At 46.9% G+C, this 15,233-nt stretch overlaps 1 protein-coding gene across 2 annotated transcripts in view; it reads left to right on the forward strand.

Annotated features, from left to right (window-relative positions):
* The window catches only part of RUNDC1 (RUN domain containing 1), a 13,440-nt gene extending 2,154 nt beyond the window's left edge, over positions 1-11,286 (forward strand). The window contains exons 2-6 of one of the 2 annotated variants that reach the window (XM_025362694.1): positions 4,114-4,119; positions 6,033-6,191; positions 9,047-9,245; positions 9,629-9,748; positions 10,164-11,286. In XM_025362694.1, the coding sequence (XP_025218479.1) occupies positions 4,114-4,119; positions 6,033-6,191; positions 9,047-9,245; positions 9,629-9,748; positions 10,164-11,029 (1,350 nt within the window). In that variant the 3' untranslated portion in view covers positions 11,030-11,286. The remainder of the gene's footprint in view (positions 1-4,113; positions 4,120-6,032; positions 6,192-9,046; positions 9,246-9,628; positions 9,749-10,163) is intronic. The other variant, XM_025362693.1, reaches the window with a different exon arrangement.
* Positions 11,287-15,233: the final 3,947 nt, after the last annotated feature.

Consider the following 15,233-nt stretch of genomic DNA (forward strand, 5'->3'; position numbering starts at 1 on the left):
AAATTTTTTTTTTTTTTTTTTTTTTTTTTTTTTTTTAGACGGAGTCTGGCTCTGTCGCCAGGGCTGGAGTGCAGTGGCCAGATCTCAGCTCACTGCAAGCTCCGCCCCCCGGGTTTACGCCATTCTCCTGCCTCAGCCTCCCGAGTAGCTGGGACTACAGGCGCCCGCCGCCTCGCCCGGCTAATTTTTTGTATTTTTTAGTAGAGACGGGGTTTCACCGTGTTCGCCAGGATGGTCTCGATCTCCTGACCTCGTGATCCGCCCGTCTCGGCCTCCCAAAGTGCTGGGATTACAGGCTTGAGCCACCGCGCCCGGCCGAATGTTGAAATTTTTAAACTCTTCCTCCATCCTGCTGAATCATTAGGTATTCTGAATGAGGTCCTCTGGTAACTGACAAGATCGATTCAGTGTGCCTACCCCAGAAGTAGTGAAACTATGTATAAGACACCAGGTAAACGTTTCCTTACAAGCTTTGAATCTCTGGAAGTGCACAAAGTGCTGACTTTATTGGAAGTATTGAGGTACACTGCCTTTTCACTTTATTTATTTATTTGTTTGTTTATTTTTGAGACAGGATCTCACTTTGTCACCTAGGCCAGAGTGCAGTGGCGCAATTTCGGCTTACTGCAACCTCTGCCTCCTGGGCTCAAGCAATCCTTCTGCCTCAGCCCGCCCAGTATCTGGTACTACAGGTGTGTGCCACCACACCCAGTTAATTTTATTTTGTTAAGACAGGGTTTCACCACGTTGCCCAGGCTGGTCTTGAACTCCTGAGCTCAAGCGATCTGCCTTCCTTGGCCTACCAAAGTGCTGGGATTATAGACGTGCGCCACCATGCCCCGTCCCTTTTCACCTTTTTATTCTTCAAACTACAATCTACTTGTGGCTTTCTTCCTACTTACATTGGTTTTAGCCAAGCAGATTTATCAAGCAGATAATGATCTGTTTATTTTAATCTGAACTGTTTCCAGTGCAATCCTGTGTTTACTGTTCCACCCTTCTCGGTTGGTGAGTATGTGTGTCGGAGACCGGGTACCTACAATTCCTTACGCAAGAAGCACCCACCTCAAACTGCCAGATTTAAGGGCTAGAAAGGACTGGACAGCACCAAAGGTTCTACGTGATAAGAAACTCTGTTCATTTTCACCTTCAGGAATAGTAGGCCAACCCCATTTTCCATGATGTGATTATGACACATTGCATGCCTGTAGCAACATCTCATGTACCCCATAAATATATACACATATTATGTACTCATAAAAATTAAAAACTAGCTGGGCGTGGTGGCTCACGCCTGTAATCCCAGCACTTTGGGAGGCTGAGGCGGGCAGATCACCTTAGGTCAGGAGTTCGAGACCAGCCTGACCAACATGATGAAACTCCGTCTCTACTAAAAATACAGAAAAAAAAAAAAAAGATTAGCCAGATGTGATGGCGCATTTCTGTAATCCCAGCTACTGGGGAGGCAGAGGCAGGAGAATGGCTTGAACCTGGGAGGTGGAGGTTGCCATGAGCCAAAATTGTGCCATCGCACTCCAGCCTGGGCAACAAGAGTGAAACTCTTGTCTCAAAAAAAAATAAAATAAAATAAAAAATAAAAGGTAGACCGTGTGCAGTGGCTCATGACTGTAATCCCAACACTTGGGGAGGCAAAGGCTGGAGGAGGATCACTTGAGCCCAGGAGTTGGAGGCTGCTGTGAGCTATGATCATACCACTATGCTCCAGCCTAAGCGACAGAGCAAGACTGTGTCTCAAAAAGAAAAACAAACATTGTACCACCTTAAAAAAAAAAAAGTAGTGTTTAATTCACCTACAAGTTGTAATCTTGTATGTATACATTGACAGGTGAACAGGTAGGACCAGAGTAGGAGATATCATTGAACTGAATGATTTACTTCTTACCACTTACATTTTTTTCTCTCTTTTTTTTTTGAGACAGGGTCTCACTCTGTTGCCCAGGCTAGAGTGCACTGGCATGATCAGGGCTCACTGCAGCCTTGACTCCCAGGCTCAATAGATCCTCCCACCTCAGCCTCTCGAGTAACTGGGACCACAGGTGAGCACCACCATGCTCCGCTAGTTTTTTATATTTTTTTGTAGAGATGGGGTTTTGCCATATTGCCCAGGCTGGTCTTGAACTCCTGGGCTCAAGCAAGCCACCCACCTTGGCCACCCAAAGTGCTGGATTACAGGCATGAGCCACTGTACCCAGCCAAATTTTTTTTTTTCTTTGAGACAGAGTCTTACTCTGTCACCCAGGCTGGAGTGCAGTGGCACCATCTTGGCTCACTGCAACCTCCGCCTCCTGGGTTCAAGTGATTCTCTTGCCTCAGCCTCCCAAGTAGCTGGGACTACAGGCACCCATCACTACGCCTGGTTAATTTTTGTATTTTTAGTAGAGACAGGGTTTTGCCATGTTGGCCAGGCTGGTCTCGAACTCCTGGCCTCGAACTCCTGACCTCATAATCTGTCTGACTTGGCCTCCCGAAGTGCTGGGATTACAGGCACGAGCCGCTGCGCCTGGCCCTAGATTTTTATTTTCCACTCTTTTGCCCAGGCTGGTATGCAGCAGCATGATCACAGCTCACAGCATCCTCCACCACCTGGGCTCAATCCATCCTCCCAGCTCAGCCTCCCAAGTAGCTGGGACCACAGGCGCACACCACCATGACTGGCTAATTAAAAAAAAAAAAAATTTTTTTTGTAGAGATGGGGATCTCCCTATGTTGCCCAGGCTGGCCACTACACCTGGCCCCCCAATTTTTTTTTTTTTTGAGACAGAGTCTGATTCTTTCACCCAGGCTGGAGTACAGCAGCACATCTCAGTTCACTACAACCTCTACCTCGTAGGTTCAAGCTATTCTCCTGCCTCAGCCTCCCTAGTAGCTGGGACTGCAGGCATGTGCCACTATCCCTAGCAAAATTTTGTATTTTGTGTAGAGACAGGGTTTTGCCATGTTGGCCAGGCTGGTCTCGAACTCCGGACCTCAAGTGATCCACCCACCTTGACCCCAGATATTTTAAACCAATATTTTCTCTTATCTTACTTCATACTGGAAATGATGTATGTTATTTCCTGCCTTGCACCAGAGCTCATTGTTCTCTCTTGTTTGCCCACACTCCAGCAAATAGCATACTGTAGCTACCATGGCAAGTGACAGAGTTCAACAGACTTGGTCATGAAAATGTAATCAGAATTTATGGCTGATTTCTTTCTTCCCTGACATCATAAAGTTGGGAAACAGTGAGAACAAAAACAAAGACTTTTCCCCAGTTCTTTCTCCTTGGGCTGGTTAGACAACTTTCTCCAGTCAGAGGTCATTATTTGGAATTTGTCATTCTTTTCCTTAACTTTTTTTTTTTTTTGGAACACAGAGTCTTGCTGTGACACTCAGGCTGAAGTGCAATGGCATGGTCTCGGCTCCCTCCAACCTCCGCCTCCCAGGTTCAAGCCATTCTCCTGCCTCAGCCTCCCAAATAGCTGGGATTACAGGCACGTGCCACCACACTGGGCTAGTTTTTGTAGAGACGGGATTTCACCATGTTGGCCAGGCTGGTCTCGAACTCCTGACCTCAGGTGATCTGCCTGCTTTGGCCTCCCAAAGTGCTGGGATTACAGGCGTGAGCCACTGCATTCGGCCATACTTTCCTTAATTCAGTTCGGTGACATACAACAAATGCATGTTGAAAGCTTATCTTGTGCCAGACACTGTGCCTGGCATTTGTGGTTCAAAGTCAAAACCTTTGTCCTTAAGGAGTTCATAGACTAGAAGAGACGGAATCCTAAACAAATAATATGATATGAGCTAGACTAGAAGTGTGTACAAACTCTAGAGGAAACGTTTAGTTACGCCTGGGGAAATCGGGAAACCTCTTAAAGGAGAACTAGGCCTTCACCAAATGGGGAAGAGGGACAGGGTTCTAACAATATGCAACTGTACTCTGAAAGGATCACAGAGAGACTGTCCTGAGAAAAGGCTTGCTTTCATGTTGAGCAAAGCTAAAGCAAGAGGATTGCATTTTAAATACTTAAAAAGTTAATTTGTTGTTTTCTTTTTCTTTTTCTTTTTTTTTTTTTCATTTCTTCTCTCTCTCATTACTTACTTCTTGAGGGCTTGGTAAGTACCATTTTAAGGTTAAATGTAATACCCTGTAGACTTCTAATTTAAGACTCAGCCTTACCCCTACAAATGATTTGCTAGTTTTGCTTTTTGTTTTTGAGACTCAAGAAGGACAAGGAAGAATCAGTGTTTGAGAATAAGTTGACAAGACTTTACTACCCTGAAGCATTTTTATTAATTGAAATATAGAAACTACTGGTGGCCAACAGTTAAAATAAGGAGTCACGGCCGGGCGCGGTGGCTCAAGCCTGTAATCCCAGCACTTTGGGAGGCCGAGACGGGCGGATCACGAGTTCAGGAGATCGAGACCATCCTGGCTAACACGGTGAAACCCCGTCTCTACTAAAAATTACAAAAAACTAGCCGGGCGAGGTGGCGGGCGCCTGTAGTCCCAGCTACTCGGGAGGCTGAGGCAGGAGAATGGCGTGAACCCGAGAGGAGGAGCTTGCAGTGAGCTGAGATCCGGCCACTGCACTCCAGCCTGGGTGACAGAGCAAGACTCCATCTCAAAAAAAAAAAAAAAAAAAATAAGGAGTCACTAGTCAGCGAAACTTACAGATACTTTTTTTAAAAAACATTGTTACCTTCCCATCCCCATTATGTGGCTTTTGGATTTTTTTCACTGCCTTAGGCACTTGCCTTTTACTCTTTTGTTTTTGTTTTTGTTTTTTTGAGACAGAGTCTCACCCTATTGCCCAGGCTGGAGTGTAGTGGTGAAAACAAAGCTCACTGCAGCCTCAACCTCCTAGACTCAAGCGATCATCTTGTCCCAGCCTCTTGTGTGACTGGGACCACCATGCCACCACGCCTGGCTAATTTTTTTTTTCTTCGAGACAGGGTCTTGCGAAGCCTTGACCTCTTGGGCTTAAACAATCCTCCCACCTCAGTCACTCAAGTAGCTGGAACTATTGGCATGCACCACCATGCCCAGCTAATTTTTTTTTTTTTTTTTTTTGAGACGGAGTCTGGCTCTGTCGCCCGGGCTAGAGTGCAGTGGCCAGATCTCAGCTCACTGCAAGCTCCGCCTCCCGGGTTTACACCATTCTCCTGCCTCAGCCTCCCGAGTAGCTGGGACTACAGGCGCCTGCCACCTCGCCCGGCTAGTTTTTTGTATTTTTAGTAGAGACGGGGTTTCACCATGTTAGCCAGGATGGTCTCGATCTCCTGACCTCGTGATCCGCCCGTCTCGGCCTCCCAAAGTGCTGGGATTACAGGCTTGAGCCACCGCGCCCGGCCAACCCAGCTAATTTTTAAAATTTTTTTTGTGGAGGTGAAGTCTCACTATGTTGCCCAGGGTGGTCTTGAACTCCTGGGCTCAAGTGATCCTTTTGCCTTGGCCTCCCAAAGTGCTGCGATTACAGGCGTGAGACACCACTCCTGGTGCATTTGATTCTTTTGATTTTGCAGAAGTGGTCTATCGTACATCAAAGGGACTTTGGTGAACCTTAGGAAAGCTGGTTATGAGTTTTAATGCCTCTCTCCACACCCTTACCCCAGATTCTTTTGCAAAATTTGGCTGCACAGAGTAATCAGGAGTTGTGTTATGGTAACTGGCTGTGGAGCATGGCATGTCTTAATTCCTAGAAGGGTATCTTAGCTGAGATAGGTTGTCTCTACCCTAACTAGACCTTTGGAGGGAAAAAAGGCAGTCTTAACAAAAAGCCTCATTGTATTCATATCCTGTTTCCAATGAGGGACAGATAGTTTCTTAAAGAAAACACCCATTTAACAAATTGCCTAGGATGAAATAATTATTCTTACTTTTGAATCTATCATATGAATTGTGTATTTCATTTGGGTTATTGGAAACATCTTATATTTTATTGGTCATGACTGGCTCGAGCAGATTGTTAATGTGCCCTGAGTTTTCCTTTTCCTGCATAATAGACCCAATTGTTTTCTTGCCTTAGAGTGAGCAGGAAAAACAAGAGCGTCTGGAAACCCAAAGGGAGAAGCAGAAAGAACTGATACTGCAGCTCAAGACCCAGCTAGATGACCTGGAAACGTTTGCCTATCAAGAGGGCAGTTACGACTCGCTGCCACAGTCTGTGGTGTTGGAAAGACAGCGGGTGAGCAGACCCCAGAGGCACCTCCACCACTGCCCAAGGTTAACTTGTCCCTTCCAGCATTCACAGGGCATCCTCTCTCAGCTCAGTTCTCCTTTGGCCTTACTGAATCCCTCTGCTGGCCCAAATCAAAGGGAAATTTTACTACTATAAGGAACCATTCTTTGTTCATACATGGAAAACACAGGTTCCAAAGTTTTGTAATGTAATAATTGAGCTCTTTCTTTTTGGTGGTTGTAATTAATAATAGAAATAAGAATATGGCCGGGCGCAGTGGCTCAAGCCTGTAATCCCAGCACTTTGGGAGGCCGAGACGGGTGGATCACGAGGTCAGGAGATCGAGACCATCCTGGCTAACACGGTGAAACCCAATCTCTACTAAAAATACAAAAAACTAGCCGGGCGAGGTGGTGGGCGCCTGTAGTCCCAGCTACTCCGGAGGCTAAGGCAGGAGAATGGTGTAAACCCGGGAGGCGGAGCTTGCAGTGAGCTGAGATCCGGCCACTGCATTCCAGCCCGGGCGACAGAGCGAGACTCTGTCTCAAAAAAAGAAATAAGAATATGACAATAATTTCATCTGATCACTTAAAAAATTCTACTTGGGCCCATTATACAATGTAATCTAGCTTTTTTGTTTTGTGGTGTTTTTTTTTTTTTTTTTTGAGATGGAGTTTCGCTCTTGTTGCCCAGGCTGGATTGCAATGGCGCCATCTCAGCTCACCACAACCTCCGCCTCCCAGGTTCAAGCAATTCTCCTGCCTCAGCCTCCCAAGTAGCTGGGATTATAGGCATGCGCCACCATGCTGGGCTAATTTTGTAATTTTAGTAGAGATGGGATTTCTCCATGTTGGTCAGGATGGTCTCGAACTCCCAACCTCAGGTGGTCCACCCGCCTTGGCCTCCCAGAGTGCTGGGATTACAGGCATGAGCCACCGTGCCTGGCCGTAATCTAGCTTTCTCCTACTACTGACCACCTTTTGATAAACATGCCAAGAATCCAGACTGGTTTTAATACTGTATTTATTTATGTAAGACCTGGGTAGACAGGTAAATCTGCTGGTGGAGATACAGTTACAACCTCCCCTGCATGTTTCTCTACCCCTGTGCTGTGGCTGTTTTTCTGGCTGGTCCGGAGTTTATGTTGTCAGATTTTTTTTTTGTTTTTTTTGAGACAAAGTCTCAGTTTGTCACCTAGGATGTAGTATAGTGGCATGATCTTGGCTTACTGCAACCTCCGCCTCCAGGGTTCAAACGATTCTCCTGCTTCAGCCTCCCGAGTAGCTGAGATTATAGGCGCCTGCCACCATGGCTGGCTAACTTTTGTATTTTTAGTAGAGATGGGATTTCACCATGTTGGCCAGGATGGTCTTGAGCTCCTGACCTCAAATAATCCACCCGCTTTGGCCTCCCAAAGTGCTGGGATTACAGGTGTGAGCCACTGCACCCAACCTATTATCAGAATTTTAAATTGTTCCTAATAATGTCACTAGGGTATTTTGCACCTTGATATTTTATAGAGATTTTTCTTTAGTTGCCTACAGTAGGGCAAGAAGGGATAAGAAGGATTAGAAATTAAGAAAAATTGGCCAGGCACAGTGGCTTACGCCTGTAATCCCAGCACTTTGGGAGGCCGAGGCGGGCATATCACAAGGTCAGGACATCGAGACCATCCTGGCTAACATGGTGAATCCCCGTCTCTACTTAAAATACAAAAAATTAGGCCGGGCGCGGTGGCTCAAGCCTGTAATCCCAGCACTTTGGGAGGCCGAGACGGGCGGATCACAAGGTCAGGAGATCGAGACCATCCTGGCTAACATGGTGAAACCCCGTCTCTACTAAAAAATACAAAAAACTAGCCGGGCGAGGTGGCGGGCGCCTGTAGTCCCAGCTACTCGGGAGGCTGAGGCAGGAGAATGGTGTAAACCCGGGAGGCGGAGCTTGCAGTGAGCTGAGATCTGGCCACTGCACTCCAGCCTGGGTGACAGAGCGAGACTCCGTCTCCAAAAAAAAAAAAAAATACAAAAAATTAGCTGGGAGTAGTGGCGGGCGCCTATAGTCCCAGCTACTCGGGAGGCTGAGGCAGGAGAATGGCGTGAACCCGGGATGTGGAGCTGGCAGTGAGCCGAGATTGCACCACTGCACTGTAGCCTGGGTGACAGAGCGAGACTCCATCTCAAAATAAATAAATGAATAAAAGTAAGAAAAATCGGCTGGGTGCGGTGGCTCACGCCTATAATCCCAGCACTTTGGGAGGCTGAGGTGGGAGGATCTCTTGAGGCCAGAAATTTGAGGCCAGCCTGGGCAACATAACAAGACCCCGTCTCTACGAAAAATTGAAAGATTAACCAGGTGGTAGCGTGTGTCTGTAGTCCCACCTATGGGGGAGACCAAGGCAGAAGGATTGCTTGAGCCCAGGAGTTTGAGGTTACAATGAGCTATGATCACATTACTGGACCCTAGCGTGGGTGACTGAGCAAGACCCTGTCTCTTAAAAATCAGTGTATGTTCTTCTTGAATGAAGCCTTTAGAGCAACTAAGTATAAGGCTTGTTGGATCATCAGCCACTTTGGATTTTTCATACTGTTGTTCTTCTCAGTGAAATCTGACTAGCCTGGTAGAAATTTACTGTGAGTGGGAGGATCCATTTTTATCAGAGAACTAAGGGTTCTTTTTACTTTAAAAGTAGAGAGTCTGTGTCCTCACCTTGATCAATCAGTAGTTAAGTCATTTTCTTTCACAAATTTAGAGGTCTGTTTTTTTACTTCCATTTAAGGACAGAAGACATATTTAGATTCTCCTCCCTAACCCTCTCCCTAAAAATTTCCAAAGGGTGTGCTCATTGCCTGTGATCTTGATAGGTGATCATAGATGAGTTAATAAAGAAACTGGACATGAATCTGAATGAGGACATCAGTTCCCTGTCCACTGAAGAGCTTCGTCAGCGCGTAGATGCAGCAGTGGCTCAGATCGTCAACCCAGCCCGAGTCAAAGAACAGTTGGTTGAGCAACTAAAAACTCAGATCCGAGACCTCGAGATGTTCATCAACTTCATCCAAGGTTAGATGTCATAATAATTATATTCTGAGTACTAGTAAAAAGGTGCCAATTCTGGGTTTGTTTTTTTTTTGGAGACAATGTTTCGCTCTGTTCCCCTGGCTGGAGTGCAGTGGCGCAATCTTGGCTCACAGCAACCTCCAGCGCAATCTTGGCTCCCAAAAAACTAGCCGGGCGAGGTGGCGGGCGCCTGTAGTCCCAGCTACTCGGAGGCTGAGGCGGGAGAATGGCGTGAACCCAGGAGGCGGAGCTTGCAGTGAGCCGAGATCGCGCCACCGCACTCCAGCCTGGGCGACACAGCGAGACTCCGTCTCAAAAAAAAAAAAAAAAAAAAGATCTGCCATAAAGAGCTAAATAAGTGTCTCTCCTATAATTTCTGATTCCAGATGAAGTGGGAAGCCCCTTGCAGACAGGTGGTGGACACTGTGAGTGCAAGGCCGGTGGGAAGACAGGAAATGGCTGCAGCAGAACAGGCAGCAGCAGACCGCCTCCAGGAGACAGCAGAAGTAAGTGTAATTTCCAGAACAGGCAAATCTCTAGAGACAGAAAGTAGATGAGTGGTTGCCTAGGGCTTGGGTATGCTGAGGAGAAGAGGGAAATGAGAAATGCTGATGGTATGGAATTGCTTTTGGGGAGGATGAAATATTCTAAAATTGATTGCAGTGACAGTTATACAATTCTGAATATACTAAAAACCACTGAATTAAACACCTTAAATGGGTGAATCATATGGTATGTGAATTATATCTCAATACAGTTATTATTAACCAAAAAAAAGGAGGCCCAGCTACATCCTGGGTGGCTCTTGCCTTCATGTGAGACCCAGCATGTGGCTCAGACTGATCTCAGCCTGAGATTTGTTGAATGTAGCTCCGTGCCATCATGGCCTCTCACTAATGAACCATTGTCTTTTCTAAGCAGCAAAGGCGGAGGATGTGAAGAAAGTCCGGGAGACAGGGCTGCACCTGATGAGGCGAGCGCTGGCAGTGCTCCAGATCTTTGCTGTTAGCCAATTTGGTTGTGCCACAGGCCAGATCCCTCCAACCCTGTGGCAGAGGGGCCAGGCTGACCGAGACTACTCTCCCTTGCTAAAGAGGCTGGAGGTGTCAGTGGACAGAGTGAAGCAGCTAGCCTTGAGGCAGCAGCCACACGACCATGTCATCACCTCTGCCAACCTCCAGGACCTCTCTCTGGGAGGCAAGGATGAGCTGACTATGGCTGTGCGGAAGGAGCTGACGGTGGCTGTAAGGGACCTGCTGGCCCATGGACTGTATGCCTCCTCCCCAGGGATGAGTCTTGTTATGGCTCCTATTGCTTGTTTGCTGCCAGCCTTCTCCTCGGCCCCTGAGGCCATGCACCCCTGGGAGCTCTTTGTAAAGTACTACCATGCTAAGAACGGCCGTGCTTATGTGGAATCCCCAGCCCGGAAGCTCTCCCAGTCCTTTGCCCTTCCTGTTACGGGAGGCACTGTTGTGACCCCCAAACAGAGCCTGCTGACAGCCATCCACATGGTGCTGACAGAGCACGACCCTTTTAAGCGCAGTGCAGACTCAGAATTGAAGGCCTTGGTGTGCATGGCACTGAATGAGCAGCGTCTGGTGTCCTGGGTGAACCTCATCTGCAAGTCTGGGTCACTCATCGAGCCTCACTACCAGCCCTGGAGCTACATGGCACACACAGGCTTTGAGAGCGCCCTCAACCTGCTCAGTCGCCTCAGCAGCCTCAAGTTTAGCCTCCCTGTAGATCTGGCTGTGCGCCAGCTCAAAAACATCAAAGATGCCTTTTGATAAGAGTGCCCTAACCCCAGACAAGCTCCTTGCTCAGTAGAGATAGATGTGTGAGTCTTCCAGCATAGGAGCAAGGAATCAAAGGTGGGGTTAAAGGCTTTTTTGCCAGACCCTGCTCAGGCAGTTGGCCAAATGAGTGCAAAGTCTGTTTTCCCCACCAACTTAGCATCTCGGAAAGATGTGCTGGAGAGACCCTCTTGTTAAGAAGGTTCTACCAGACCGGGCGCGGTGGCTCACGCCTGTAATCCCAGCTACTCAGGAGGCTAAGGCCGGAGAGTCGCTTGAGCGCAGGAGGTGGGGGTTGCAGTGAGCCGAGATTATGCCACTGCACTCTGTCTGGGCAACACAGGGAGACTCCATCTCAAAAAAAAGAAGACATTCAACTTGAGGCTCCTGTTAGTTGAGCTATCTTCTTTCACTTGAAGCAGGTTTGAGAGGCCAAGGCCAGAATTTAAGTTCCTTTTATGAATAGATTTCCTTTTCTTCCTGACCCCAAGGTCAGAGGAGACTGTATATTCCATTTCTGCCTCTAAGACTAGGAATAGGAATATCTGAAACAACATTTCTAAGGGTGGTGACCACAGGTTGATTTTAATACGAGCCTTTTTTCTTGTAGAGGTAAGAAGTAAAATCTTCCTGACAAGGTAGTCCTCACGGCACAGACAATGGGCTTTCTGTTTATGAGGGGTGAGAACCGTGTTCGTTATTATGTTCTTTAGCAAGTAAACATTCCTCTGCTCACCTCCCAACAAGACTAACACAGTCTTTAGAAGTAAATATATTCAAGACAAACGAGAAAATCCTGGCTACCCAAGTCGAGTATGTACAGGAATACAAATCAGTAACCAGCAGCTGTTCCTCTGGTTGTGACTCACTGGGCACCACTTGTCCTGGAGGCTGGATGATGGAGGACATCTGGTTATAGGTACTGCAGCGGAGATAGGTGCCACAGGAGGATAGGAACTACAGCAGATCACTGTTTCCAGAACAGGGGGAGGAGTATCTCATTGTGAAATAGACTCTAGAGTGGTTCTATTTGGTCTTCAGTATTTTAGCCTCATTAGTTCACATTTGTCATGCAGCTTGTGGTGAGTACTGCTCTAGGACTGGCCAAAGATGGGCAAAATGGATCACTCCAGACACTTACTAATTCAGCATTGTTTTCATGTCTTAAAATTGCCACCTGCACTTTGTTTCTGCACTATTATGTAGTGCATTTTAACTTAAATTTTTTCCAGCAACATGTTACTTATTTAAGATACATTATTGATACTTCATTATAATTAGTACACCTTCCCTGTGAAACAAGAGAATTGTAAAATGTTGTGGAAAATGATACCTATGTGGATGCTAATGAAATCGTAGTATTTCCTGTAGCTTCTCTGAAGACCTTAGAGACCTGCAGCTTTGGTTTGTAAGTGTTTGGGCCTTATCAGCCCATCTGATCCAGATCAATATTTTTTTTAAAGCTGCCTATATCCTCTATCCTCTGCGATGGATCATCTCACCTTTGGTGGTGGTAGTAGGGGTTTTTTGCCTGAAAAAGTTCACTAAAAAGTCCCCTTGGCATGACCATCCCCTCCTGCCCACGCCCACAGTCCCTCCCCACAACAGATGTCACACATGCTGCTTTTGGAATTGGCACTGTGTTTTTGTTTGTGTTTTTGTTTTGAGACAGAGCCTCACTCTGTTGTCCAGGCTGGAGTGCAATGGCGCGATCTCAGCTTACTGCAACCTCTGCCTCCTGAGTTCAAGCAATTCTCCTCCCTCAGCCTTCTGACTAGCTGGGATTACAGGCGCACACCACCATGCCTGACTAATTTTTGTTTTTGTTTTTGTTTTTTTTTTTTGAGACGGAGTCTCACACCGTCCCCCAGGCTGGAGTGCGATGGCGCAGTCTCAGCTCACTGCAACCTCCGCCTCCCGGGTTCAAGCAATTCTCCTGCCTCAGCCTCCTGAGTAGCTGGGATTGCAGGCACCCGCCACCACGCCCAGCTAATTTTTGTATTTTTAGTAGAGATGGGGTTTCACCATGTTGGTCAGGCTGGTCTTGAACCCCTGACCTCGTGATCCACCCGCCTCAGCCTCCCAAAGTACTGGGATTACAGGCATGAGCCACCGTGCCTGGCCCAAACTTTTTTATTTTTAATAGAGATGGGGTTTCACCACATTTGTCAGTCTGGTCTTGAACTCCTGATCTCAGGTGATCCACCTACCTCGGCCTCCCAAAGTGCTGGGATTATAGGTGTGAGCCACCGCACCTGGCCAGGATTGGCACTTTTAAATCCACTTGTCTGGATATCAGGGTGGGTGGTAACTGGTATAGCCATATGGCATAGCCCAGCGATCCCCCCAGTATTGCCTTTTTCAAATACAAAAACAAAACTTGTATTAAGGCCTTATGCTAGCATTACAGGAAGCATTTTCATTTGTCTCATTCTAATTTAATTCTCACTACTTACAAAGTGGGACAGTATTATCCCCACTTTACAGCTGAGGAAACTGAACTGCAGAGAGGTTAAATATTCTGTCCCCGTTTACATGATGATGGAATTCCTGAGATTTGGAGTCAAGTTGCCTGAATCCAAAGCCCATAGTCTATCTTGTCACTTCATTGTATCATGTTGTTTCTAGATTTTGGTTCCTCTTTCTCCTTTATCCACCACCCTCATTCCTACCCTCACTATGGGCAGGAGAAGGTATTTTCCACACAATTGCCAGAAATTTCAGCTCCGAAAGGACTATACTGCAGGGAGACAGGCAGGCAGCCATGACTTTGATGTCCAAGTTCTTGAAACCTAAATGTGTGTATCAACTGAGACAATTCCAACAATTCCATCAGCATCCCTGCAGTCAGATATCTGCTAAGTTCTGATATCATCTGTCATTACTGGGAACAGAGCTCTGTCCTTGGCTTAGGGTGAGACAGGACAAGGGAGGAGAGACAGGCCAGTCCACCCATATCCAAGGATACGCAAGAATGGAAGGGTAAAGAGCCATGGATATGTATGCAGGGGAAGTGTAGGGTGTGTTGTACAAGTATGATCTGCGAAGTATTGTTAAAGCTGTTTAAGGTGCTCTCCAATCATTCATTCACTATTGATCACTTAGCAACTGCCTGCCCAGGCTAGATGCTAAAGAAACAGGTAAGTAAACCTACCCCGTGCCCTCAACAAACACAATCGAGCAAAGGAGATACCATACCAATTGGAGATTTGGAAAAATTGTTAAAATATAAATTGCTAGGCCAGGCGCGGTGGCTCACGCCTGTAATCCCAGCACTTTGGGAGGCCGAGGTGGGCGGATCACGAGGTCAGGAGATCGAGACCATCCTGGCTAACACAGTGAAACCCCATCTCTACTAAAAATACAAAAAATTAGCCGGGCATGGTGGCGGGCGCCTGTGGTCCCAGCTACTCGGGAGGCTGAGGCAGGAGAATGGCGTGAACCCAGGAGGCAGAGCTTGCAGTGAGCCGAGATTGTGCCACTGCACTCCAGCCTGGGTGAGAGCGAGACTCCATCTCAAAAAAAAAAATATATATATATATATATATATAAAAATTGCTGGGTCCCATCCCCAGAGTTTTTTATTCAGTTGTTTTGGGGTGGGGCGTGAGAATTTGGTTTCTAACAAGTTCCTAGGTAATGGTGATGCTGCTGCTCTGGGAAGCACACTTTGAGATGAGAACCCCTCATATCCAAACTAAGATTATGTTCTGTAATAAAGGTAAGTACAGATTGGATTGCTGAGAGAGCCCAGAGAAAGGAGAGATTAATTCTGCCTGGGAGAATTCTGGAATAACCTTGAAGGATGGATAGAATTTGAATAGGATTTTGCCTGGCTACTTGGAGAGGAAGAAAAAGACAAAAGGAACAGCCCAGGGGGTATGAAGGGTGGGGGAGTCAGGAATTTATGCTGCAGGAAGGGTGGCAAGGAAGGAAAGGAGTGAAAGTTCACACTATTGAATAAGCCAACAATGAATTTCAAGAAAAGTGAAGGACTTCTCAAGAAAAAGTTATTTAAAGCTGTTGCTCAAAATAAGATCTATAGATCATATGGCTCCACTCCAGACCAGAATTACCGTCTCTAAGGTTGGAGACACTTAATAAGCATCCCGGAGGCTGGGCACGGTGGCTTACGCCTGTAATCCCAGGGGTGGGCGGATCACGAGGTCAGCAGGTGGAGACCATCCTGGCTAACACC

Source organism: Theropithecus gelada, chromosome 16 (assembly GCF_003255815.1).
Source record: "Theropithecus gelada isolate Dixy chromosome 16, Tgel_1.0, whole genome shotgun sequence".
Classification (NCBI taxonomy): Eukaryota; Metazoa; Chordata; class Mammalia; order Primates; family Cercopithecidae; genus Theropithecus; species Theropithecus gelada.